The sequence below is a fragment of the Notechis scutatus genome, chromosome 2, assembly GCF_049901735.1.
Source record: "Notechis scutatus isolate UNSWTSFEM ecotype Mainland chromosome 2, rNotScu1.2, whole genome shotgun sequence".
Classification (NCBI taxonomy): Eukaryota; Metazoa; Chordata; class Lepidosauria; order Squamata; family Elapidae; genus Notechis; species Notechis scutatus.
The window spans coordinates 145,988,732-146,014,220 of NC_142010.1; the positions used below are offsets into that span (position 1 = coordinate 145,988,732).

The following is a 25,489-nucleotide window of genomic DNA, read 5'->3' on the forward strand; positions in this document are numbered from 1 at the left end:
ATCAGTAGGGAACGCTAAACAACTGTTGAAACCACCCAGGGGATAGCTGCTATGTGCACTTGTTAAGCTTCTAGATGGCAATAGGGAATTTTGTGTTTCCAATAGCTGGATGTAGAGTTGGATATATCACGAGCAGACAACTCTAGGCTGTGATCCATAGACAGATCCCTCAGATGGAGCTTTCAAATGCCTTTTCTTTGATGCTTTTCAATTCTTACAGTCTGAGTTTAGTGTGAGCTTCCTCTTAGAAGTGTGTGCTCTTTATAAGGAATCTTCTGATCACAGAAGGATTTTAACTTTCCTTGTAATCAGGGCAGAATCAGTAGTATCGATATTTGGAATCAAGAACCAGTCTTGTAAGTCAAGAGAAAGGGTTATAAATGGCATTCTGAATGTTGATGCTGAATGATGCCGCACCCACGTGGATTTAAACACTACACAAACACCACATTGGCAAAGCCAGTGATTAAGGACTCACAAAGCAAGCAAAGATGACCCATTTAATAAAGAAGCAGGATTCACAGGTGGGGGAGTGAGGATGCAGAGTCCAGCATTGTAGATCCAGATACGTAAAACCAATACAGCAATGTAGGACTTAGGAGACTCCCAAGCAGGCAGTTTGCTCTGAACTTACACACGATTCCCGATTGCAACCACCTCATCATTTGGGGTGGGATTATTTCTTGAAAAATAATTTAAGAAAAGCTGCCCCCCACCCCAAACATCATTGACCAACTATATGTAGTCTACTTCTCATCTAGGCTATGTTCAACTACTTCCCTTATTAAGACATGGCAGCTTTGAATGTATTTCATATTTGAATGGATTATGTATCCCTTTGGATGCTGTCAAACTACAGTGTCTAGCAGCCTGGCCACCAGCATGATCAAAGGGGAAGAGAAGGCTACAAACTGTAGTTCAACATCATTAGAAGGGCTGCTGGTTTTTTCACTTTTAAAAAATTTAAAACACTGGTAGTACATCTAAAACGAGAAGGAGAAAAATGGGCCGCCATTGCAACACTCCTGATTTTTATATATATATATATATATTTGGTTATTTGGGTTTTCTCCTGTGTTATTCTCCCGTTTTCTCCCGAAGACACAAGCCTGAAGATGATGAATGAGACTTCATCGAAACATCGCCTAGATCAGTGGCCCCCAACCTTTTTTGTGCCACGGCCTGGTACCGGCATCACAAAATGATCCGCGGCCCAGTACCGGCATCAGCACGCATGGCAAGGCGAGCCGAGCGACCGGCCAGCCAGCCGTCCCCCGCTTCTCCCCGCCACCTTCAACTCTTCCTTTGTACCTTTGTCGATGGGCTTCGGGACGGCTTCGGGATGGTCGCTCGCGCCTTGCCTTGGGTGCTGAAAGAATCCTCGCGCCTTAGTTTCGTTCGAAGCCGCCCCCCACCTTCGATGAAACTAAGGCGCGAGGATTCCTTCAGAACCCAAATGCCGCTTCCCAACCGAAAAAGCTCACCGGAAGCACTTTCTCATCAAAACAAGATGGCGGCGCCCAGCAAACCGGCGGCCTGGTAGAAAATGTTCCACGGACCGGTACCGGTCCGGGGCCCAGTGGTTGGGGACCCCTGGCCTAGATACTTCCAATTTTACACAGGAGAAAACCTGAATAACCAAAGATCCACATACAAATACCCGCGAAAACCTCAGAATGAATATATATATATATATATATATATATATATATATATATATATATATATATATATATATATATATATATATATATATATATATATATATATATATATATATTAACAAAGCTGTATGCCATATCATAGTAGTCTTTGTTGTAAACAACTTTAAAAGCACCATACTATGATATACCAACAATATATATATATATATATATATAATACTTATAATATATATATATATATATATATATATATATATATATATATATATATATATTAATGTATCCCAGTACTCATGATCTTGTAATACTTGCATGGCAACTCTTGGAGGTTTTGCACATATGTGCATCAGAGGCCTGTAGGTGTGACAGCAGAAATGCTGGTTTGTTCTCGGAAGGCACTGCTGGATGGTACTGTTGGTGTATCTCCACTAGAAGGGGAATTAAGAGGTGTCAGAAAGGACCAGAGCTGCCCAGTTTTCCTTACCTAATAAGGAGGCAGGATTCAGCAGAAATAGAACTGGAACCAAGAGATGGGTTTGAAGACAGCTAAAGGGGCCCTGCCCCACAACACCAGAAGATAAAATTCTCTTATTCAGGTCCAGGTTGGTAACTGTGTGGCCCACCTGTGAGTATACTGGGGCTGTGCAGAGCTTCCAAGGTGGGCTTGGCTCTTTTCGATGAAAATTTACACCATGCATCCCGAAGCAACATGTCCCATCTCCAAATCCTTTGCTTCCCATCGCTTTGCTAACAGTTCCAGGAGTCACAAGTGCATTCTGCCCACATGAGACATACATGCAGAAGCTCCTGGACTCTTCTTCCAGCTATTGGAGTGGCCAGAGGAGGCTCTGAGGTGAGGCACAGTGCCATGACAAGAATCACATTGTCTCTTCACCCAACTAGATGAAAAGTGTTGCTTTTGTGGTGTGAAGCCCAGTTGCACACCGGCCCAGTGCACACCAGCATGCAGTCCATCTTGTGTATCACCCTAAACCTGCTGTACGCATTCTTGCTGCCTTGCGATGCATGCTCGGAGGGAGCCGTTAGAGGCTCCAGCATATGTAAAAGCTATGCTAAAGCAGAAAGCAATACAAGGTTCAGAAAAACAATAAGACAGCTATCAAAATATACAGTGTAGAAAACAAGGCCTAGAGAAACCTTCCTCGGACCAGATTTTTAGCCACACAGACGGCAAACCTGTGGAGATGAAATCTCAAGCAACTTTGGAGGGTGATAGCTTTGGACAGAAAAACTGGCCAAAGGAGTAAGAAAATCCTCCTAGTTCTATTCAACAGCAAAAGAGAAAAAAAGATGAATTGGCATTTGAGCCGTACTATATCACGTCGGCAAGGAGAAACTTCTAATGATTGTCTACGGAACAACACAAAGAGAGGCCCATCAGGAGGTAGAATTCCTGGTTCTTTTTTTTTTTTCTTTCACACATACACAGAGTGGGCCGGAGGCAGGGGAATGCACAGCAGGAAATTAAGTCAGGGCCTCACCCTTGGAGTCTACAGTAGTCCAGCTCTAGGCTTAAGACCACCTTCCCATCTTGTCTGCCTTCACATATGCTAGATTACCTATCTCATTACCTCCATCTGGTGTGGCTCAGAGCGATAGAGATCATAATCCAACCAGGTAGAGAATTGCCTGAAGGCCTATATCAGCCTCACATCTGTTGCTTGGGAAATCTAGGCCGCCACTCAGGGCCAAATGCAGAGATCTCTCATCAAAATCTGCCTAGTGCTTCTAGGCCAAATCCCTACTACTGTCTGGCCACAAAACCCAAAACAGTGGAAAGAGTGTTTTTTTTCCCCATTTAAAAAAATAATAAAGACGGGACCGTTACAAATATATGACCTAGTTATTGAAATCTTTAAAAAAAACAATCATAGGAAGGAAGGAAGGAAGGAAGGAAGGAAGGAAGGAAGGAAGGAAGGAAGGAAGGAAAGAAGGAATGAAGGCAGGCAGGCAGGCAGGAAGGAAGGAAGAGCTGTGTGATATTCCTCAGGTATGCATGAGCCCTGTGTCCAGCTATAACTCTATGCCTCCAGCAGAGAATCACCTGTAAAGATAAAAACAAAAGAGAAAGAAAAAGTTACAGACATATTCTTTCCAACAAAACCATGGGGATTTATTGAAAAGGGAGGGGGCATTTTCAGGATGCCATATTCCAAACAAGCCATGTTTCTAGATTAGGGGTGGCCAAACTTGGCAACTTTAAGACTTGTGGACTTCAACTCCCAGAATCCCAGCATAGCTGGCTAAAGAATTCTGGGAGTTGAAGACCACAAGTCTTAAAGTTGCTAAGTTTGGTGACCCTTGTTCTAGATAGACTTCTGCTTGTTCCTTGGGCTAACCAAAAGGTATGACCAAAATCTCCTTTGGCTTGTGTGAACTGCATAGAATCCGTTCCCCCATTGGTAGGAATGCAAAACAGAAAGGATGGATGGATGGACGGACAGATAGAAACTCCTACTGCTACAACAAACAGATATGGGGAGGAATATCTGTTTCTGCCTGTGGTTCACCCACTTCACCGACCCCCCCCCCCAATAGTCAATCATATGTGTATATTTAAAATTGTCAATTACTGCCTAGAGGGAGGAATCGATCCCCTCCCTCAGAGAAGAATCCACTGATTATATCTAAGGTGTACCCAGTAAGACTGTGTCTCTTGTTCCTTTCCCCCAAAAAATCAGAGTCTCAAGGGCATCTTCGAGCCAGCTTTATTGCTGCTCCCTAAGATTTGGGAGAGTTTTATGAGATGTATGCAGCTTTAGTCTGGGTATCAGGTTGGAAGGGGCCCCATGAAGGCCCAGGCCCCCTTATGAAGCCAGCTTCTCTTAACCCTGCCTCCCCTTTGAGGAAAAAGTGAGCGTCAGTTTGGATTAGGCTGAGCTCTGAGCATAGCAGCACAATGCAACCTTTCTCTTTATTTGATTGCAGCTGAGCTAATCCAAGCTGAAAGGAGAATTGACCGCCATAATCGTGGCTGGTTCCCCCCAAGGAATGTGATGCATTTTTTGCTGCCCAACACAAGGCACGTTCAGGATTTTATTTTTTCCAAGCTTGTGGGTGTTGATTTCCTGCACTGCATCCAAACCCTGGTTTCTGTGGTGCTATCTGGGAAGTAACAAGCCGGAGAGAATAATGATGATCAAGAGCCAGGGTTGTTTTCATTCAATTCACTGCCCACCAAGTCACAATTCTGGAATTATTCAGTCGCTGGAACAATTTTTTGTGACTCGGCTTCTGAGAACCTATCAAGAACTTATCTTGGTGAGGTTTCGCCCGATGATCTGGCTCTTGTGTGCATGACTGCACATGGTGTCATCACACTGCTGGTTGCTCACATAAATCCTTATCTGTTTGGTTTTTAATTTAATGTGCTGGGGGAATCAGGGAGGTTGGTCAGTGACGTGTTAAGACAGTAAACCACAGTTCCAGACTGAACTTCCGGTTCTGCTTACTACGTGATACTTTATGTGATGTATTCATGAGAATGCCATTTCCTGGCTTATTCCTATACTTGCTTTTGTGTCTTGCTCAAGCCTCTAATCAGGGATACAAGTCAAGACTGAGTGATTGATTATATGACTGTGTGCCATCAAGTCACTCCTAGTCAAAAACCCATGGATGATCTCCATGATCAAGTCATGAGTTTGGAATGTCCTGTCCCTCAAAACTTGGCCGACCAACCTGTGATTATTTTTGTTCACGTAGAAGAATAGCTTGTTCAACAAAACAAAATGTCTGAATAGCAAACCCCTCCCCCGATATATGATTATACTTACTCCTTGGGCAGCCTGTCCTTCTCCATGGAGTTCTCCAGTGATATATGAATCCCTTGGTTTTCTGGGCACAAGTAAGACCTCGTTTTGTCAGAGTTCCCTACACCGCAAGCTTCTGTGACTTTTCCCTCTGTTAAAAAAAAAAAAAAAAGCATACATTAATACATATACGTGTGTGTGTGTGTGTGTGTGTGTGTGTGTGTGTGTGTGTGTATCTCCAAGGGGAGATCAGCAGAAAAGAGCAGGAGGAGGATTTTTCTTTCATTCATAGTGCATCAGGACCAGGGGAGAAACTGGGAAATGACAAAATCTAAGTAGATAACACGAAAGGATATAGAATTCAAACAAAAGAAAAGAAAAGAAAAACAAGACATGAAGACTGTCAGGTTCCTGGGAAATCTCTCCAAAACTAGGTCACTGAGAAAAGAAATGCCAAATGAGATGCACTGTTAATAAGCAGGCACTGTTGTGCATAATATCCTGGGTAGGTAGGTAGGTATAGATAGGTTCTAGATGGCTTGTAGCTGTTGGAAGGGGATTGGGTAGACAGCAATTAAAACCCATCACTACTGGGCCATGACCATCAATCCCCATCCCTAAATTGATTGAGGAGGCAGCCCAACAAGTAACTGGAAACAAACCAAAACTAATCAATCCACACCAACTCATGGATGCACAGACTTTGAACGGGATGCACCCTCTTCGTTTATGTCAATGGGTGGAGGCAATTTCAGGCAAGAGTGCTTTTGTGATGCTGCCTGCCACTGCCCCGTCTCCCCCCCCTCAAATTAAAAAAGCAAGGAGAAGAATCTGGGAGCGCTCCAGGAGTGTAAATGCTAGCAAAACAAATAAGAAAAGCATCCTCGTGCTGCTAATTAATCTACCGTGTAACATTATTTAAAGTCTCTAGAGATGCTGCCTTTCAGAATAAAGGTGGCTTACAAGAGATAACTAGGTCTGCATACATTAGCAGAATAATTGACTTCCCATACTCAGCAGGGAGGTCAGAGTCCCAAATAATTCAGTGTTACGGTTTCTTTAGGGAGAAATGCTTCAGTGTGTAGAGTTTTCCAACTTTGAAAAGAAAGAGCAGAGAGTTAAACTGTGGTTTTTTTTAAAAAAAAATTAAATTGTGCATGGAAGGAGTCACTTTTTAGAATAGTTTTTTTTATCTGTGCTTTCTTTTATCTTTTTAAGTATGTATAATACTAGCATTATACTATTATACTAGTATAATACTAGCAGTGATCTGAACATTTATATACTCATTTGTGCATCTTTCCGCCTATCAGCTGTAATACGAGGACTTCACTGCTATTCCCACCTAGTTTATCAAATCCTTGGATGGGGAAAGGAAACAGAGGAAAGAGTTGGGGTAGGATTCGAGGATAATTGTCCTTTAAGTATGCCTGCTTTGGGGCTGACTTTGCAACATTGCTGGCTGCAAATATCAGGGAGAGGGTTTTATGCTTTTATCAGAACGGCTGTGCCAAAATAGCAACGATGCCAATCAGCTTGGGGAAAGGAAACAAAAAACTAAGACATGTTTCTGTAAGCAAGGAGATATAGTAAATGACTGCAGCTTGTATTTTTATACCATTAATAGTATTTGAGCAACAGACGGCTTTCCTGTTTTCTCTCTCTTACTCCTGTGCCAATGCAACAGAAAATCTTGCTAAGAGTATGTAAGCTGTAACATTGCTTGCCTTCTTTCTGCCTGGGATGCTTGTACCTAAGAGCTGTTGTTTAATTAGCCATTTTTTTTTGAGGTGGTTCTCCTTAAGTCCTACTGCAGATGTCTCCTTTCCCTAGCAGTTCTCTGGGATCACCAGTGGGACCTGAAGAAGAGGGGAAGAGCTCCTCAGGATCTCTCCTCAGTCATGCCTGTCAGCTGACTCTTCTACCCAATCTACCTTGCATCTACGCAAATTGTTGTTGGGAGAGAGAAGCAGATATGCTGGCTACCTGCAGGGAGGTTAGTCCTGCAGGAGAATCCTCACGTTCATTCCAGGCTCAGAACGGAGGCTCCCTATTAGTGGAACAACGTTGAAGAAAAATGATCGTGGTTTGTTTTGGGAAGGCCATGCAGCTTGCTTTCCGTTTGTGAACATTTGGGATCGGGGGCTGTAGGTGAAAGAACAATGTATACGGTTTGGAGTTCTGGATAAAAAACAGTGCACCAATCTGGAAATATGGAAGAAGTAGTGGAAATAGACCTAGAAGCTATGGAAGAGCTGAACTAGGAGGTGGATTTTTTTTAAAAAAAATCGACTTTAAAAGTGAGAGAGAAAAACAAGAAAAGTGGTTGTAGACGAGATGCAGCTATTGAGGTATCTGCAGTAAACTTATTTCCTTGAGTTACTTATTTCCTTGAGTTACTCTGGAAGTAACTCCATAAGGCACAAATGCTAGTGTTTTTATTTTTCAGTGAATGGTAACATCTCTGAACCTCTTTCTATTGCTATTGCAAGATAGCCATGTGCTAAATTATTTTTGTGTTTTCTTTTACTACATGCAGCTAATAGTTTCTGACCCAGATTGTGTTCTGCATAGCCAGCCCGATTTTTTTTCCTGCCTCAAGCAAATCCACATTTTACATACTCTGCCTGACGTCTCATAGCCTAACTGCAGAATGCTGTCACATTAAATTATAAGAATCAGTGCGATTGCTTGTTTCTTATTTGCATTTCTGATTTTGTAATTGAACTTGTACAGTTTTTTAAAATCTAGATTAAACCTTCTGCCACATTTTTTTGGCAACCATCATTCATATCAATTAAATTCACTATGTTGCCCATTCATCCACACAGCAGTGTGTGTGTGTGTGTGTGTGCGTGTGTGTGTGTGTGTGTGTAAATTCCATCTTTCCTACCACTCCTTAAACTCTCTTCATTACATTTGCAATTCAGTCATCCAGAATCTGTTGAGTACTAAATTAAAATGGTGTGCCTAAGCCTTTGATGGCAGCCTATTTAGGGTAGTGGTTAAGCCACCAGGCTAGAAACTGAAAGACTATGAGTTCTAGTTATGCCTTAGACATGAAGCCAGTTGGGTGACCTTGGGCCAGTCTCTCTGTCTCTGTCTCTGTCTCTCTCTCGCACACACACACACACATAGAGTGTGGGTTAGCTAAAGAGATTACACAATATATCGCACCACCTCACGGGATAATTTGTGACAATCAAACTGAATGGGAAGGAAGTGTGATGTATATTTCCTGGAGAAAAAGGAGAACATATACGGAAGCCCTAATCCATGAATGAATGAATAAAACAAACCAACAAATAAGAACTTGGCTTGCAAACTCTCTCCTTTACTCGTGCACACACCACTCTTCAATGCTGAAAGTCCATTTAATCATTTCAAAGAGCCAAATGATCACACACCTATCAATTCTTTTGCTCGAGTAGGTGTTTCTTTATTTGAATTATGGGTGGTTGAAAGAAATTCAGTGATGCCTGATTACATCCTGTGAAATGCAGGAAAATACTGAGCATCCACAAACTGCTGACTTTCCTCCAATAGTGTGCTTTCTTCAAAGATGTCTCTTGTAAGATGTGTGAATAACTGGGGCACAAACACCCCTAGGTTACTGATACACCAGAAAGTTACTTAGCCTACCTCTATGACGGGATAAGCCCAGGCTGTACTCTTTCAGTAATCGATATTTCTCCCTCAACTGCAACTTCCTTCCCCTTTGAAAGATCATAAGATGTGCTGCCCTGTGCAGTGATGGGTTTCAAAAAAATTTCCTATTGGTTTGGTGTGAGCGCACCTTTGTGCACATACATGCGCTTTGCGCATGCGCAGCGTTTGCAACCCACCTTCTGCTGCAAACCCTGTGTGTAAAACTTTTAACTTACTGCACCTCTGTATGGTTTGCCAATTGTGCAGTGGCAGATAGGAAAGCACTCCAGAGGGTTAATGTCATTGCCCAGAAGATCATTGGTTGCCCTCTCCCCTCTTTGGAACAGCTTTATAGCTCCCGCTGCCTTAAGAAAGTTCAAAACATTCTCAAAGATCCATCTCATCCTGGGAACCCTTTTTTTTGAGCTATTACCATCTGGCAGACGGTACAGGATAATAAAAACAAGGGCATATAGGCTGAAAAACAGTTTCTATCCCAGGGCAGTAGCTCTTTTGAATCCTACTGTATAGTGCAATGTTAATGCAATATCAGGGGTTTTCAATTCAATGTGTGGAGGGTGAAGGATGCGTGTTTGTGTTTATTGTCATGGTCATGATGTGCACTGAAGATGGTGTTTGATTTTGATGTACGAGGTGCAATGACAATAAAGTAAACTAAACTAAAAAAAACAGCTGATGCACGGCTGTTGGCTGTGCCACACGAAGCAGCTGAGATTGAAAAGCAGAAAATAAAAGTCAGCATAGGGCTGATCATTGGAGTGAACCGGTTCAACTCACAAATGATTGTCAGAGCTACCGGTTCAGCTGAACCGGGCCAAACCAGTAGAATACCACCACGGCCCTAGTGGCTGAATGGTTGAAGTGCAGTATTGCAGGCAAAGTCTGCCCACAGCCTGGAGTTCGAACATGACGGGGTTCAAGGTTGAAGAAGACTCCGCCTTCTATTCTTCCAAGGTTGGTACAAAGAGGACTCAGATTGTCGGGGACAATATGCAAATAATGCTGACATTGTAAACCACCCAAAGAGTGCTGTAAAGCCCTGTGGGGCGGTATATAAACCTACATGCTATTTCTATTTCTGCTGCGATTGTTTGATGCTCCTTATCCAGGGACACCACACTGTAGCGCCAGCTCGTGCTGTGAGAATTTGGTAAGGGATTCCAGGCTGATTTTTTTTTTTTTAAAAAAAGAACATTCTTAATGCATTATTTATAGGGATAGCAAGGGATCTAAATCCTCCCCTCCTGTGTGCAAACACGCAAGACACCCGGGGCAATGGATGAGCTTAGAATGGCTTGATTTTACTCTCAAATACAGGTAGTCCTCAACTTATGGCCACAAATGAGCCCAAAACTTCTGTTGTTGATATTTGTTAAGTGCGCTTTTGCCACACTATATGACCTTTCTTGCCACCGTTAAGTGAATCACTGTTGTTAAACCAGTAACCCGGTTGTTAAGTGCATCTGGCTTCCCTTGTCAGAAGGTTGCAAAAAGGGGGATCATGTGACCTTGGGACACAGCAACGGTCATAAAGTCTGAACCGATTGCCCAAGCATCTGAGTTTTGATTGCATGATCATGGAGATGCTACAAAGGTCGTCACTGTGAAAAACGGTCATACGCCACTCTTTTCAGTGCCGTTGTAACTTTGATCGGCCACTAGAAGAATAGTTGCAAATCGAGGGCTACCTGTAGTTCAGTATGGCCAAAACCAACTTGGCTGTCACATTAGCCTTTTGTCATGCCCGTGGTGGAGACTGACTCTGAGGGAGAGGAGAACAGCCGACAGGGAGTGTTAGTGTGGCTCTGGAGGTTGTGGAGGAGGCTGGGGAAGGGCAGAGGCCGGCTAGGTAGTCAGAGGAAGACCCAGGCCCATCCCCTCTCTGACCTAGGTCATGCAGGGAGGAGAGATAAGGGAGAGACGTGGTCTCCTCGGGAGGAGAGGGCCTTGATCCTCTTCATGGGCTGCAGCTGTGACAACTGGATAAGAGTTTGGGACATCCTCCAGCCCTTATCTTGCCTGGTTTGTGTTGCTTTTTTCCTTCTTCATGTAACTGTGTGTGGGTTTTTTTTTTTTTTTTTTGTCTTCTGTCAAAGATATTCGGAGCTTGGAAGCAAAGTGAAGGAATAAAAGGGGCTTCACCTGTTTTCTGTAACTGTGTTTGTTTTGTATCCCACCCTGGGTCATCACACCTTTGGCCACTGGAGGCCACTGTTTCCCTGACTTATGAAGCAAAAGTAGGTTGTTATCAGGCATAACATACAATCCAGGGCGCTTTGGTATAGATAATATGCTCTGCCACCTGCACAGCTGATCAAAGGGATCTGCAGCAACACTGCTTTAACATGCATCTTGATGAAATACTGGCTTATGTCGGTGGTGGAGAAATTGCGGCTCTCCCAGGCTGTGGAGCTACAATGCACAGCCACAACAGCCTGCCTGGCCACTAGGGAAAGAAGCCGGAAGTTTAGGTTGGAACCCATGTTATGGTAGCATTGCGTCAATATACAGAGTCAAGGTCACGTTCTTTGAATGACTGAGTTGGATTCTACAGGCAGGAAAAGGACTATTTCTCAGCTGTTCCTCTTCAGTTTGGGGGTGACTGTGGGGGGTGGGTGGGCCCCCCCCCCCGCGGCCCGGGATAAGCGTACACGCCTGGTCCCCATCTTTTTGGTCCCCAGGTCACCACTGGAAACTGAAGAAATCTGGATATGTCACGGAGTGATTTTAAAAACAAAAGGCGCCGCTGTGGGACGCTTTGGACAGATCAAGGTTGGGGATCCCTGGGATAAGGTACCCTTATTAATCTAGGTCCCACTGGAACTAAGAAATCTGACCTGGCGTTTTGGACAGATCAATTATTTTCTGGGCCTGCGCTAACTTGCCATGTATATATTAATGGATCTAGTGTGTCCTGCCTTGGATTGGCAATTTTAAAAAATCTGCATAAATCCTCTATTTGGACATCCAGATACACACCATAGACAAGCACAGACACATATGCATTTAAAAAAACTATCTAACGCAGCAGACATTTCCGTTGAAATTGGTATAGCTTTGAAGAGCATTGTCTTCTTTGAGCCAAAATGGACAAGGCAATATTCAAAGAAGTGCAAATTCTGAAGAGTGTGCTTGGTCTAATGTGTGTGTCAGCCTGGGTGGCATGGATCAGGGCATGAAATTAGCCCAGATCAAATCCTGCTCCACCTTCTTATTATCCCACTGTGGTATTTCTAAGTCCTTTTTTTTTCTTTTTACTTCTCTCGATCGTGGTCCTTCATTTCTGAAGAAAATCAATCAATCAATCAAAGCCTGAACTTGGGACCCTGATCCTTCCTCCCAGAGCTGGTGGCTTGGAAGGGCCTTTGGTCATTATAATATTAGGGCATGAATGAAAAGAGCATGCACTGGGAAAACAAAACAAACAAACAAAAATACATATTTTCCAAAAGCAGTATGCCTCAAGGGACTATTTTATTAAGTATTTTCCTGTTCCATGGAAAATGAACTTTCTTCATGAAAGAAGAGTGAATTTAAAGGAGGTTCCCCCCCACACACACACATTTTGATAGAGGTGGAAAATCTGTGACTCTCAAATGTTGCCACACAGGCCAAGCCTGTTGGGAACTGTGATTCAGTAACATCTGGAGAACTTCAAGCTCCTTACTAGGCTTGGACTATCTCCTTTGAAGAAAGCACATATCTGGTCAGGTTTGGGGTCAAGACTTGAAGCAATCTAGGCAGGCTTCCTTCTTCATGGGAAGTGGGTACAAGTGAGATGCTCCAAGGAAGCCTAGCTTGCCCTACATCGATAGGATCATACTCACGTTCTTCGAGACCAGAGTGTGGTTTTTCCTGGGACTCCGGCTGGGCGTGGGCTTGAGCCAAAGGGCAGCTTTCGGGACTGTGGGCCGGTTCTATGTTGGCATGAGGGCAGCAGCTTGGACTGTGTGACTCTTGTACCTCAGCACTGTCTTCTTCCTCTTCATCTCTCTGCTGCTTGCAAAGATGGTGTTCGACCATCAGCTGGAGCTCTGAAAAGTAGAGGTGGGCAGAATTCATGAAAACTGTGATCCCGGGATGATTTGATTCTTATGGAAATGTTTACTTTTTTTAAAAGTCTCTGCTGAAAACAGCAAATTGTTCTCGTGCATTAAGGAACATATCTGTTCTGTCGCCAGTAAAGAGACTCGCAGACCGGAGTTGACTTCAGCTCTTTAATAATAAACAGTAACTTCAACTGCAGTCGAACCACAGCAGCCCTTTTTATAGCGGCTGCTCCACGGCTCGCAACCAATGACATTTAGTTAAACTTCCCGCCGCTATAGGCGGCCAATCAGATATTAACGTTACTAACCAATCGTATCGTTGCTTCTGCTAACCAATAGGAACATCGCCCTAGAAGTCTCTATTTAAATACACTACAATATCCACTGGCGGGATTCAAAACTTTTTCCTACCAGTTCTGTGGGCATGGCTAAGTGGGCATGGCCATGTGACTGGGTGGGAGTGGCTTTTTTTGCAGCCACCCCCACTCGTTTTCGGGCCTTCTGGGCCTCAGGCAAGCCTCCTGGGGGGTGTTTTTGCTCTCAGGAAGCTCTCCTGGGGCTCAGGAAGAAAAAAAATCAGAGGCAACATGCAGCACCCTCCTCGCTCCATTTGGGGGCCTTCTGGGCCTCAGGGAGCCTCCTGGGGGGAGTGTTTTTGCTTCCAGAAGGCTCCCCTGGGGCTCAGGAAGAAAAAAATGGATCCTGGACCCCCCCGCACTCCATTTGGGGGCCTTCTGGGCCTCAGGGCTCCCCTGGGGCTCAGGAAGGCAAAAAATGGAGAGGGGGGCCTGCACCCCTCCCTCCATTTTTCTGCCTTGCTAGGCCTCAGGGAATCCTCCTGGGTGAAGCAGTAAGACAAGCTAGGGGAATCCTGGCACAGCTGATCATATGAACAGCTGATTGTCAGTGGGGGGGGGGGAAAGAAATACCTTACGGGGCGAGGGTCAAGTGGGCAGGGTGCGCAAGCATCAGGTGGGCGGGCAAGCAAGCCAGTGTGTCAGCCTTCAAGATCTTCTCCTTTGCTTTGCATCTTTCGGCTGCCATAAGTAACGGGGGAGGAGGGGGGACAAGTATGGGAAGCGAGCTGGAGGTGGTACAAACTAGCATTGTATAAACTGAGGAAGGGGGAGAGTACATTCTTGCTTAGGTTTCTATTTCTTGCTTAGCTTTCTTTTCTCTGCACAGCTGCAAATCTTTATCAAAGTATGGCAACGGACAGAAACTTCACCACCACCTGAAGATGTCCACATGATGATATCCACAACTTTTAATTGGAAGAACCATTTGAACTACTGGGGGTGGGAACATTTCCATCACTTTGTATATGTGATTTACGCGCCTATTTCCTCAGATTCAGAATTCTCTTGTTGCTACCACCTCATTTCCAGTAAAAGATATCTTTTCTCTAATTAAAAGAGTCTAAGAATTTCTTTCTTGGATTTTGAATTGAGCACCAGCTGACACAGTGGCAACCAGGTCAGGGGCGTGGCCAGCCAGAACTTACTACCAGTTCGGTGACCCATGCCAAATCCTTTCTACCGGTTAGCCTGAACCGGTGCGAACCGGCTGAATACCACCACTGAACATATCTACTGGTTAGTCTTACACAGTATAAGTGGCCTGCAGTTTTGACAGAATTGGAAGGGACTAGAATTGGGGGGGCTCTTCTAGTCCAATCCCCTGTTCGAACAGGAAACCCTATACTATTTCAGACAAATGGTTGTCCAATCTCTTCTTAAAAACCTCCAATGTTGGAGCACCCACTACTTCTAGAGGCAAACAATTTCACAATTGATTCATTGTTTTCACTGTCAGGAAATTTCTCCTTGGTTCTAGGTTGCGTCTTTCCTTGATTAGTTTTCATCCATTGCTTCTTGTTCTAGTTTCAGGCGCTGTGGAGAATTGGTTGACACACACACACCCCTCTTCTTTTGTGGCAGTCCCTTAGATATTGGAATTTGTGAACTTCAGCTTCGTAGATGCCTTTGATGGCTAGAGATTATGGGAAATTGGGCCACACTTATGCTAAACAGGTTCCCAAAGATTCACCGATGATTTGGAAACCACTGTAGGTGGAATGCATCATTAGGAGAGGATTATTTTATTGTTCTTTGCTCCTCTCCACATTCCTCCTGTCTAGCCTTCAGACTAATAATACAGTATTCCTAATAGCCATTCACAGGTTGACCTTGAAACTTGAATGGCAATGATAATTCTTGTATCTATTTCCTGGATTGTGATGTTTCCCCTTTCCTTGAATACACATGTTCTAATTTAGAAACTTCTGACAGGCTTTTAATGCTGATCTCTGCACTCCTCTGCAGTGGCTGCTGCAGTCCCACCCCAGCCTGACAGTTGCATCCTGCATTATATGAGGCACTGCAACACTTGGGAGTCAAAGACGAAGGAGGAGAAGGCTGGTAATTGGAGAGAATGCAGAGGACCAACACTGCTTTAATGCAAAATTAATGAAACATGATCCTGGTAGGGATTAGGCAGGATATGTGAAAAGTTACAGGGAGGTGGGAGGAGTGTGAACAGGGGGGAGGGGGAGGAGAAAGAAAGACCTTACAAAACCATGGAAAGGCTAAAGGAATCTTAGCACTGACTGACAAGTTCTGAATACTACAAGCTAATGGGGAGTACATTATATACAAGGTGGTGACACTCATCCAAAAATAAACCCTATGCTCTTTTAATGAGTATCGCAGGATGCAATGTCTGGTATAGCACATATAGCAAGAAAGAAGATATGTGTACACCTTTTAAAAACCCACAATCAGCCTGTGGACCTTCCATTTTAACAACAGGATATTATTTCAAGCTCTGTTCTACAGAGAGCCGGCAAGCATTTGACTCACTACTCATCTCACCCTCACTTCATGTTTCGAAAATAGGACAGGGGATTGGGGGTGAGGTCAGATTGTGATTTGGACCAGTTGTGTGTTTCAAAAACATTTACCACTGGTTCGGTGGGCATGGCTTGGTGGAAAGCTTCTGCGCCTAGGCAAAGTGCGTGTTTGGTGCATGCGCGCACACACACACTTTTTGTGCATGCGCCAAACACGTACTTTGCGCAGGCTCGGGGGCTTTCTGGCTCACTTCCTGCAATCCTGCACTCTCCTTGTCGCTTCAGCAGCCACCACACGGCAATCTGCTATGCTGCACAAAGCAGCTGCACTTCAAAAGCAGGACAAAAAGGTCAGTATGGCAGCCCAGGCAGGCGGGTGGGCCCAACAGCAGAGTGTTGGAGAGAACCAGTTCAGTCTCCGCTGCTCTTCGGCACTACCGGTTCGGTAGAACCAGGCCGAACCAGTGGAATACCACCACTGATCTGGACATACAAGAAGGCTGAGCGTTGTCTCATTTGGAGTGGGAAGAAAACTCAGACTATTTGGTGAGACTACCTTTCCAAATGTTCCCCCTTCTTTCTCCCTATCATTTCAAGAAGGGCAAGGGAACTGCTGGACGTAACAGTGAGCCCTTTTGAGGCTCAGAAAGCAGCAAACTATCTTGTTGCTGCTTCCTAGGCACCGTGATGGATTCCGTCCTTCAGTACAGCCACATGGCTTCCGGACCAGTTACCTTTCATGGTTGGAGTAGTGCGAGAGACCTTCTTCCTCTGCCTTGGGGACATTGACAATCCTGGCTGCAAAGAGAAGAAAGAGAAAGTCCTAAGAGATACAAAATGCCAAAATTCAGGTGCAATATATGTTGAGGTAATTCCCCGTTAGGAGAATGAGTGCATACAGGGAGACGTATAGAGAGTAGTGTTTGAATAATACACACACAGCACACAGATACACTGTACAGTAAATGTTGGTTTTTACTTTCAGAAAAGTTTAAGCAAAGGTCAAAATAAACAGTCCAAAGTCATTCACAAGTAAATCAGTCAGTTTTCAATCCAAGGATAATCCAATAACAAAGCCCAGTGTCAAAAACAGTTCAGTATCAGACTTACCTCAAATCCAGAAATATCAGTCAATTAGGAAAAATGGAGGAACGGCAATACTCTCCAGCAGAAGGAAAAACAGAGACTCACTCACTTCACTGAGACTCTTCTGAGACTAAGACTAAACAACCCAGGTTTCTGGCTCCATCTTATGGCCGTTTGAGTAACCACACCCAATTGCAGTTTTTAGCATGCTCTTAAAGAGACAGTATTAAAATGTCTATCCTGGTTTATATATTTCTACCCAAATACCTGTTAGGTGACTTACATTCCTAACAATGGACAACCTTTTAACTAAGTGTTGCATCTAGTTCTTGTTACTCAGAGACTGAAACAAGAATGAATGAAACAAATTCTTGAAGATTTGGAGTTCCAGCTTCTTCTTTGTGATGGGCACATTATCTGGTGCGTTAGAAGACTACAATTTTCTGGGCTCATGCCTTTAGTTGACAAGCTAGAACCAGCCCAAGCCTCTTCGCCTGCACTCCCTTTTTTCAAGTTTATGATCTGCAGAGGTCTATCCTCCTCCCCACTCCCATGGAACAATGGGGGAAAACATGGTAAAGAGCAAAATTGACCTCTGGTCCCTTCAGAATCAGACATGCAGATCATCCCAGAAATACAATTGAGGCTACAAGATCGGGGTTGAGAAAATCTAGACCAGTGGTCCCCAACCTTTTTTGTACCAGGGACCGGTTTCAAGCAGAAAATTTTTGCAAGGACCGGTGGGCGGGGAGAGAAGAGAAGGAGGCTTCGCTCTCTCGCTGCTCCACCAGCCCAGGAAGAAACTGCTTCAAAGAAGCGGGGCTTTTCCTGTCGCCGCAGCTATTCCGAGCGCCCTTTCACCCCCACCCCACCCCGCCCGCCCGCGCACACGCGCTTCAATCCACAGTGTCCCGTTCTGCCTGCCTGCCTGCCTGCCTTAGTTTCTGGTTGTTTGGGAGCAGCTTCGGCTGAGAATAATAACTATTCGCCCTTTTACTCAGCCGAAGCTGTTCCGATTCAACCATTAACGAAGGCAGGCAGGCAGGCAGAACGGAGCACTGGGTTGAACCCGCGCGCGCGTGTGCGGGCGGGCGGGCGGGCGGACGGGGGGGGGTGGGGAGAAACGGGCGCCGGAGGCGCTGCGGCGACAGGAAAGCCCCGCTCTTTGAAGCAGTTTCTTCCTGGGCTGGTGGAGGAGCGAGAGAGCGACTGAGAGAGCTGACCCAGAGAGCAGGACAGGCTTCGGTTGCTTCCTCCCTCCCCTTCTTTCATTTGTGTCCTTGATCCCCGATCCCAGCAGCATTCACCGAAGGTGAAGAAAGCCGCCATTTTTTAAAAAAAATTCTTTGCGGCCCGGTAGAGAGTGCTCCACGGCCCGGTGCCGGTCCGCGGCCTTGTGGTTGGGGACCCTGATCTAGACTACCACAGGAGGGCAGCAAAGGGCTAGATTTCCTGTACTTCTTTGCTCCCAGCCAGGTCAGTTGGGAGACTTCAAGTAGCCGTAAAATTAATTCCATCTTTTCCCATTATTAAAGCTTATTAATTTGAGCAATAACAGTAAAACTCATTCCAGTCCAATGAAAGCTTTGTGTGTGGCACTCTAAGAACTAGCGCTTTGGTGTTCCTGGCATTCTTAGTTTTACTTCTCAGTAAACACTTTTTTTATGGGAAGTGTGTCCATTCATACATGAAATGTATTCCCCTATTATCATCCTGGATGGCTTTTGTGTATTACTACATTATTCTGCTAAATGCATACATTGACTCTATGGTTCAAGTCTGAGAACAGCAGGAGTGTATATACCTTCAGAAGCGGGTTGGGGATCCGGTCTTCATCAATTTCTAGGGTGAAAAAACAGGGACAGAGAAGGAAAAGACAGGAAGGACAATAAGTTAAAGGCATGGTAAAGCCAACACACCAAATCTTAGAACTCTGGGTTATTTTTGCAACAGAAATATATTTTCACTGTCTCCCTGGATTTTATTTATTTGTATTCCATCTTTATTATTTCTACAAGAAGCTCAAGGCGGCGAATATATTCTCCTGTTTCCCCCCACAACAACAACCCTGTGAGGTGAGTTTGCCTGAGAGAGAGAGGTCACCCAGAGCTGGCTTTCATGGCTAAGGCAGGACTAGAATTCACAATCTCTCGATTTCTAGCCTGATGTGCGATGCACTTGTTATTACAGTATAGAGTAGATAGAGGCTGTTCCCATATGTGACTCAAGGGATGCTTGAGATGGCAAGCGCCAACTTCTGCACTTCTCCTTTGGGCTTCTTTCTGCATTACCTGGGACCCTTCAATGTGCTGGACGATCCATCCCATTGATTATCATTAAACAACATTGCTAAGATTTAGCCTTGCTGGAGAGTTCACTGGTTTACTTAGGTAGCTGTAGGTATTTTGTGTGTGTATTTTTCATATATTTCTATTATTATTAGGGTTGGTCACCCAGTCAGCCAGATGTTTAGATTGGATTTGGCATCCACTGAGTCTGTCGTCTGTCTGTCTGTGTCTGATAAGTTCTTTCTATGCAATTGTTAAGATAAATAAGAAATATCATGGAGGAAAAACACATCTGGAAAGGTTTTGGGGTAAAGGGTAAGGCTATACTGTATCCTGAATCTGTGGCTACAGTAAGCAAGGACATACAATCTACAGCCTCAGAGTTACTACCAGCCAAAGACCTTTCCTATAGCCCTTAAGGCCCCTCCTGATCAGGACAGCTGAAAACTGATGGCCATCCTTACTGCCACTTGGAGACAGATGTCAGCTGTTTTGTAAGGGAATGGATAACTTGCCATGGCCAACTTGCTGCAGCCAAGTCATCATGGCCAACTCGCTGCAGGAGAACTTGCCATGGTCAACTTGCTGTGGGATAATTTAACAATTCTATTTAATTATTTAAAATAAGTTAAAAAAATATTTTTTATTTTTGCCATTTACATTTCATTCTGTCCTTCTTCTTGCATCCTTTCTTTAATGATTTTATTCCACCATTGCTTTGTTATTAGTGTAGCTCTTGTTCAGCAGTGAATTGTCCTGTGGCGAAATGGCCATGGCAAGTTGGCTCTGGCAAGTTAGCCATGGTGAGATGGCCGTGTCAAGTTGGGCATGGTGAATTGTCGAAGACCCATTCTGTAAGCCCTCAAATAGGCACACGCCACCTTTAAGACACCCCAAGAATCTTCCCCTAACCCTAGCCTTGCCCGTATATTTGATGTTGTTCCCCTTTGCAGCCCTCGGCCATCTTGAAATGCCAATTGTGGCTGTTTTCCACCCCAACTTAACAATAACAAAATAACCCTACAATCTTGATGTTTGCTCCATCTCAGTAGACCGTAGCCCAAAAGCTAGAGTAAGACAAGCAGGTTTTCCAGAAGCTTCAAGTATTAAAAATGGGGCAAAACTTCAATTCTGGCCCACCGATGAATAGCTTGTCCTATCCTCCTGCTCAACTGCAGCCCGTGATCCTTTCCCCCAGGGATCCCAAAGTTGGCTTGGCTCACAAAGGGCCGGACAAGACAGCAGGTGTTGTGGAGCACATACAGAAAGCCCCGGTCAGATGCTGCCTGGAAAAACACCTGAGGCTTTTTTCCACAATCCTGCCGCTTAAGCACCGGCCTCTGCAATTTGCTGGATCCCTGCCGGGAGCCTGTGATTTTATTTGTCAAAGTGCCTGTCGTGCTTGATTACGCTGCGCTTTGAGATCTTTAGGATGACTTATGCCGACTGCGGCATATCATTACGGGCAGCACCTCCACGTTTGAGTCATTTATTACATTACGATGGAGTTTTATCATTGTTTTATTAGTTGTCAGCTCTGTTATGGGTAAGGTGAGCCAACTGGTCCTGCAGAAATTGAGCATGTGAAGCTTTCCATGGTGATAAACCCTTTTATTGCCAATAGAACAAACGGCCGTTTGAGGTACAGCGGTAAAGAGCCTTGGCTAAATCGTTAGCTCTTCCCAGAAGGAGACCTCAGGAACAATGGTATAATCTAGTTTCTGCAGGTAGCTGAATGCTGTGGGGTTTTTTTTTTTTTAACTGGCTGATCACCCTTTCCTCCCCTCTTTTTACAACCGAGCTGGTATTACTGGCTTGCCTGTTTTATCCAGAGGAACTAGAAGTATAGCATGAATGTTACCTTAGAAGACAAAAGAGCAAGGAGAGAAGTCGAGTGGGGTACAAGGAGAGGCGTAGTCAAAGGCTAAAAGGGGAGGGGAACAAATCAGGTTATTTATTATTTGTTTGATTTACTGCCGGCCTTTCTTCCTGGAGCTCAAAAGTGACATATATAAGAAAACCTCTCTCTTCCCATTTTGCCTCCCTGTAAGGGAGGCTGGGTGGAACAAAACCGACTTGCCTAAATTTTCCCCCTGGCAGAGGATGGATTGGAACCAAGGTCTCTCAAGCCTGAGGTCAGCACTTGAGAATCAATACAACAGCCTGCTTCTCTTTACAGGTAGACACAGAATACAGTGACTCTCATAGTTAGGATGCTGAGTTGGAGATTAGTAAGCCTGTGTTTGAGACCCGTGTGCTGCTGTGGGGAGGGTGAACTCCCATCCTTTGCTCTAGCTCCTGCTGGGGACATGAAAGGAGACCCCAACTGGGCGTCTCCTGGGAAATGGCGATGTCATCGGCTCAACCTTTCAACCAGGAAGGGTCTCAAGGCTTCTGACGAGATGGTGATGCACCACAGGTAGTTCTCAAGTTACGACCTGCAACTGGCACCACTAATGACAGTTGTTAAGTGGATCACCATGTGATCAGACCTGATATTGCAACTTTTTGCAGTGGTCATAAATGTTCACTATAGAGTGGCTTTTGCCAGAAACTGGAAGCAAACGTCAGCTTCCGGCAAAATGGTCATATGGTCGTGGGATGTGGGATGCTGCAGATAACTGTAAATGTGGAGTGGTTGCCAAGCACCCAAAGTGCAAACATGTGAATGTGGGTGGGGGAGGACGCTGGATCTTCAAAGGTGGGTCATAAGTAGCTTTAGGGGTGTGTGTGTCTCTCATCACTTTGAATGGTCGCTAAGCGACCAGTCATAAGATAAGTGGTATCTTAATCGGGTGAAATTAACCATCTCCAGATTTAAATCTTTTGATCCGATTCGTGGCTGAAAGATGGTCTGAAATTTCAAAACCTATCCAGAACCATTTCCAAAGCCCTTCCCCCATGGGGCCTGCTCTGGACTGGCACCATGCCACAGGATTAATACCTTGCTGTCCTCAGGCAGTCAAAGCAACCATTGCTCCAATTGGCAGCTGAACTAAAGCTAAAAGAGGGTCTTGGAGGTGGACCAGGTGATAATTGGCAGGATGTCTGGCCAATCTCCACTTCCCAACTGTGACATCCTTGGAGCCCCGCGGTATAACAGATAATCAGAGTTGGAAGGGACCTTATAGGACCTTATCTAGTCCACCCCCCCCCCCCAACCAAACGGTCTCCTTCTACTAGACTTTTTGCAGGCAGATCAGCTATTTTACTTTTACTCCGCCCCCCCCCAATGCAAGACCAAATGTGGGGATGAAGCCAGGATACGGGTCTCGCACTCGGAGGGTAACTTTTTCACCCCTGTCTTTTAGGAGGCTGGAGAAAGTGCTGGTGAGCTCAGGAATCATCTCCAACTTTGCCAAAACGGAAAGGAGGAGACCTGTGTTCGGTGTGGAAAATTTCAAGGATGGAGCTGGTAGCTAGGCGGAAGTGCTCCAAATTGTGAAAAGGAAACAAGAGGTTAATGTTTATCAGAACTCACCGGAGTTTAAATGTCCAGGTTTAAATCCCAGGGTTCAATAATCCCTGTAAACAAGCAACAAATATTTCTGAACCTTTCTCAGGTCCATGCAGCTGAATTCGCCTGAGCTGGGATGAGGACCCAGATTGTTTGGGGCAATAGGCTGACTCTGTAAACTGCTTAGAGAGGACTGGAAAGCACTGTGAAACGCTAAGGGCTATCTGGGCAGTCAAAAGCTGGATGACTACCATGCTACAGCAGGGAGTTATTGTCTGTATCTCTTAGTGATCATCTGGTGGTCTTTGCAGCCCTGATCTGGAAGCCCCAAACCAAGACCACGTTCTCAAAATGTTGGAGACATTTTGTATTAGAGTTAGTTAGCCTCTTGTATTAGGGTTAGTTTGACAGTAGCAGGAGTTTGCATAATTCCCTCTCCCACGTTTTATAGGTAAACAGGTTTCGATTTGACTAGGCAACCCTTGACCCCTTGGCTCATTGCTTCGGAGATATTCCCTTATCTAAACAGAGGAGCAGATTAACCACAGTCAGGGTATATATATATATATATATATATATATATATATATATATATATATATATATATATATATATATATATATATATATATATATATATATATATATATATATATATATATATATTTTAAAGAGTGAGAACAGGAGCGAGTTCCAATCACCTGCCAATTTCCCCATTGACTCAGCTTGTGGGAAGTTGGCAGGGAGCACTGGAAAGGAGGAATAAAGTGACCACTGCTATTAAAAAAAAAAAAGCAGTATTGCAGGATGGCATGATGGCATGGCAGTGGCCACAACTTTGCCAATGCAACTGGGCTAAAGATCCTTGAAATTTCAATCTTGTGGGAGTAATGGTTTTGGGACACGTTAATGTTAAGTTAGCATATTTGCGGTATGCCTGGATTCAAAAATTGTCACCTTCACTCAGTTGAAGGTGACAAGCAGACAAGGGAGTTGCAGTAGTACATAAATAGTATACAGTAGTCCTCTTTTGTTGCATTATTCATTATTGTTTTTAAAGCTCTTGTTTCTTCTTCTTTTGTTTTTTTTTCCTCAAACCACTGCAGGAAAAAGCAGAGTTTCTTGATAAACTAGGCAGCTACCATTTTATTTACCCACAATACTTGAAAACAGGCATTATCTAATTGCAGCTGCCACAGAATAGTATCTCTCCAGGGAGAAATCGTTACAATTTATAATTGTGCTCCCAGTTAAATTATGTAAAACAGCCTGAAACCATAGAAACTTCAGGGGCATCTGCAGTGGTGTATATGTGTGTGTGTGTGAGAGAGAGAGAGAAGGGGGGGGGGCAAATAATATGTGTATGTGAGAAAGAGAGAGAGAGAAAGAATGTGTGTATGTGAAAGAAAGAGAAAGAATATGTGAGAGATAGAAAGAAAGAAAAACTAATGTGTGAGAGAGAAAGAGAAAGAATATGTGTGCGTGAGAGAGAGAAAAAGAAAGAGAGGGACAAATATGTGTGAGTGAGAAAGACAGAAGAATGTGTATGTGTGAGAGAGAGAATATGTGTGAGAGAGAAAAAAAGAAAAAAAAGAGCGAAATAGTGTGTATGTGTGTGAGGGAGAGGGAGAGGGAGAGGGAGGGGGGGAGAGAGACGAAGTTTTTGACTGTGATCAAAATCCCACTCCTTTTTATATACTTTATATGAATGTCTCACATAAAAAGGATGGGGCTTGGATCTTATATGCCTTGCGTATGGACTCATAAAACAGGCAGGACCTTAAGTTTGCAAACATAGTTGCTACATTGATTGTTTTGACACAGACACCCTGTGAATACCCCGATGGACATTGAAGGAATTATATGTATGTAAAATGATGGTTGCTGAAAAGATCTCCATAGCTGTCCATATATTTATTTGCTAAATCAACAGCAAAAAAAAGAAGAAGACTATATTTCATATTCCAAAAACTCTCTTAATGTGAAGATAAACATCATACTTGTACAGTGAGAAGCAGGACAAAGCTTCTGAAAGCTATTCCACTTGTCCTCAGTGACATCAACCTACAGATTCTTGACTGATTATGAATCACCATGATGTCATCTTGTTAACATCATAACCTGATATGCAGACCCCCTGATATGACTTTTCCCAGGACGATGATGACCCTAAGTTATTAAAATTAAAAAAAAAACTGAGCCAAAGAAGCAGAACAAAGTCCAAACAATATCTGAAATGCCTTAAAAACAAAAATGGGCTTTTGTTTAAAAGGAGTGGTGATGACGGTTGAGAAGTGTTCCTCTTAAAAAGCCTTCCTTTTGCTCTCAAAAGCTAGGCAGCAAACACTGAAACACAACCCAGCGTATTCTACACTCTCTAAAAAGGTACCTAATTTGGAGCATGTCTGTCACCCAGGAAACATACCAGGATGTTACCATGGGAACTAGAATTCTGCCGGACTGCCAGGCTCCCCCTTCTTGATTCTTCCCAAAGCAGCTAGTAGTTCCGAGCTCCAAATGCCACTTTTAAGTAAATCAGTCTGGTGGACAATATGCTAAATTAAGAGAAAGGTTGGAACTTGGGGCAAGAGAAGACTGCCTTCAAATGGAATCCTTGGGAGTTGCGACCATCCATTTTAACAATAAGCTATAC

General features: G+C 44.1%; 1 protein-coding gene across 4 annotated transcripts in view; it reads right to left on the reverse strand.

The window, feature by feature from the left end:
* Positions 1-2,054: 2,054 nt before the first annotated feature.
* Positions 2,055-25,489, reverse strand: part of PPP1R1A (protein phosphatase 1 regulatory inhibitor subunit 1A) — a 94,587-nt gene continuing 71,152 nt past the window's right edge. The window contains exons 3-8 of one of the 4 annotated variants that reach the window (XR_015747819.1): positions 18,897-18,934; positions 16,741-16,804; positions 12,934-13,140; positions 5,462-5,588; positions 3,642-3,729; positions 2,055-3,573 (exon numbers count right to left, since the gene is read on the reverse strand). Coding sequence is in view for 2 of the 4 variants with exons in the window: in XM_026673877.2 (XP_026529662.1) it covers positions 3,726-3,729; positions 5,462-5,588; positions 12,934-13,140; positions 16,741-16,804; positions 18,897-18,934 (440 nt within the window). In the remaining 2 variants the exon portion in view is untranslated. Of the gene's footprint in view, positions 3,730-5,457; positions 5,589-12,933; positions 13,141-16,740; positions 16,805-18,896; positions 18,935-25,489 lie in introns of those variants that run through there. The other 3 variants (XR_015747818.1, XM_026673877.2, XM_026673878.2) reach the window with 3 other exon arrangements.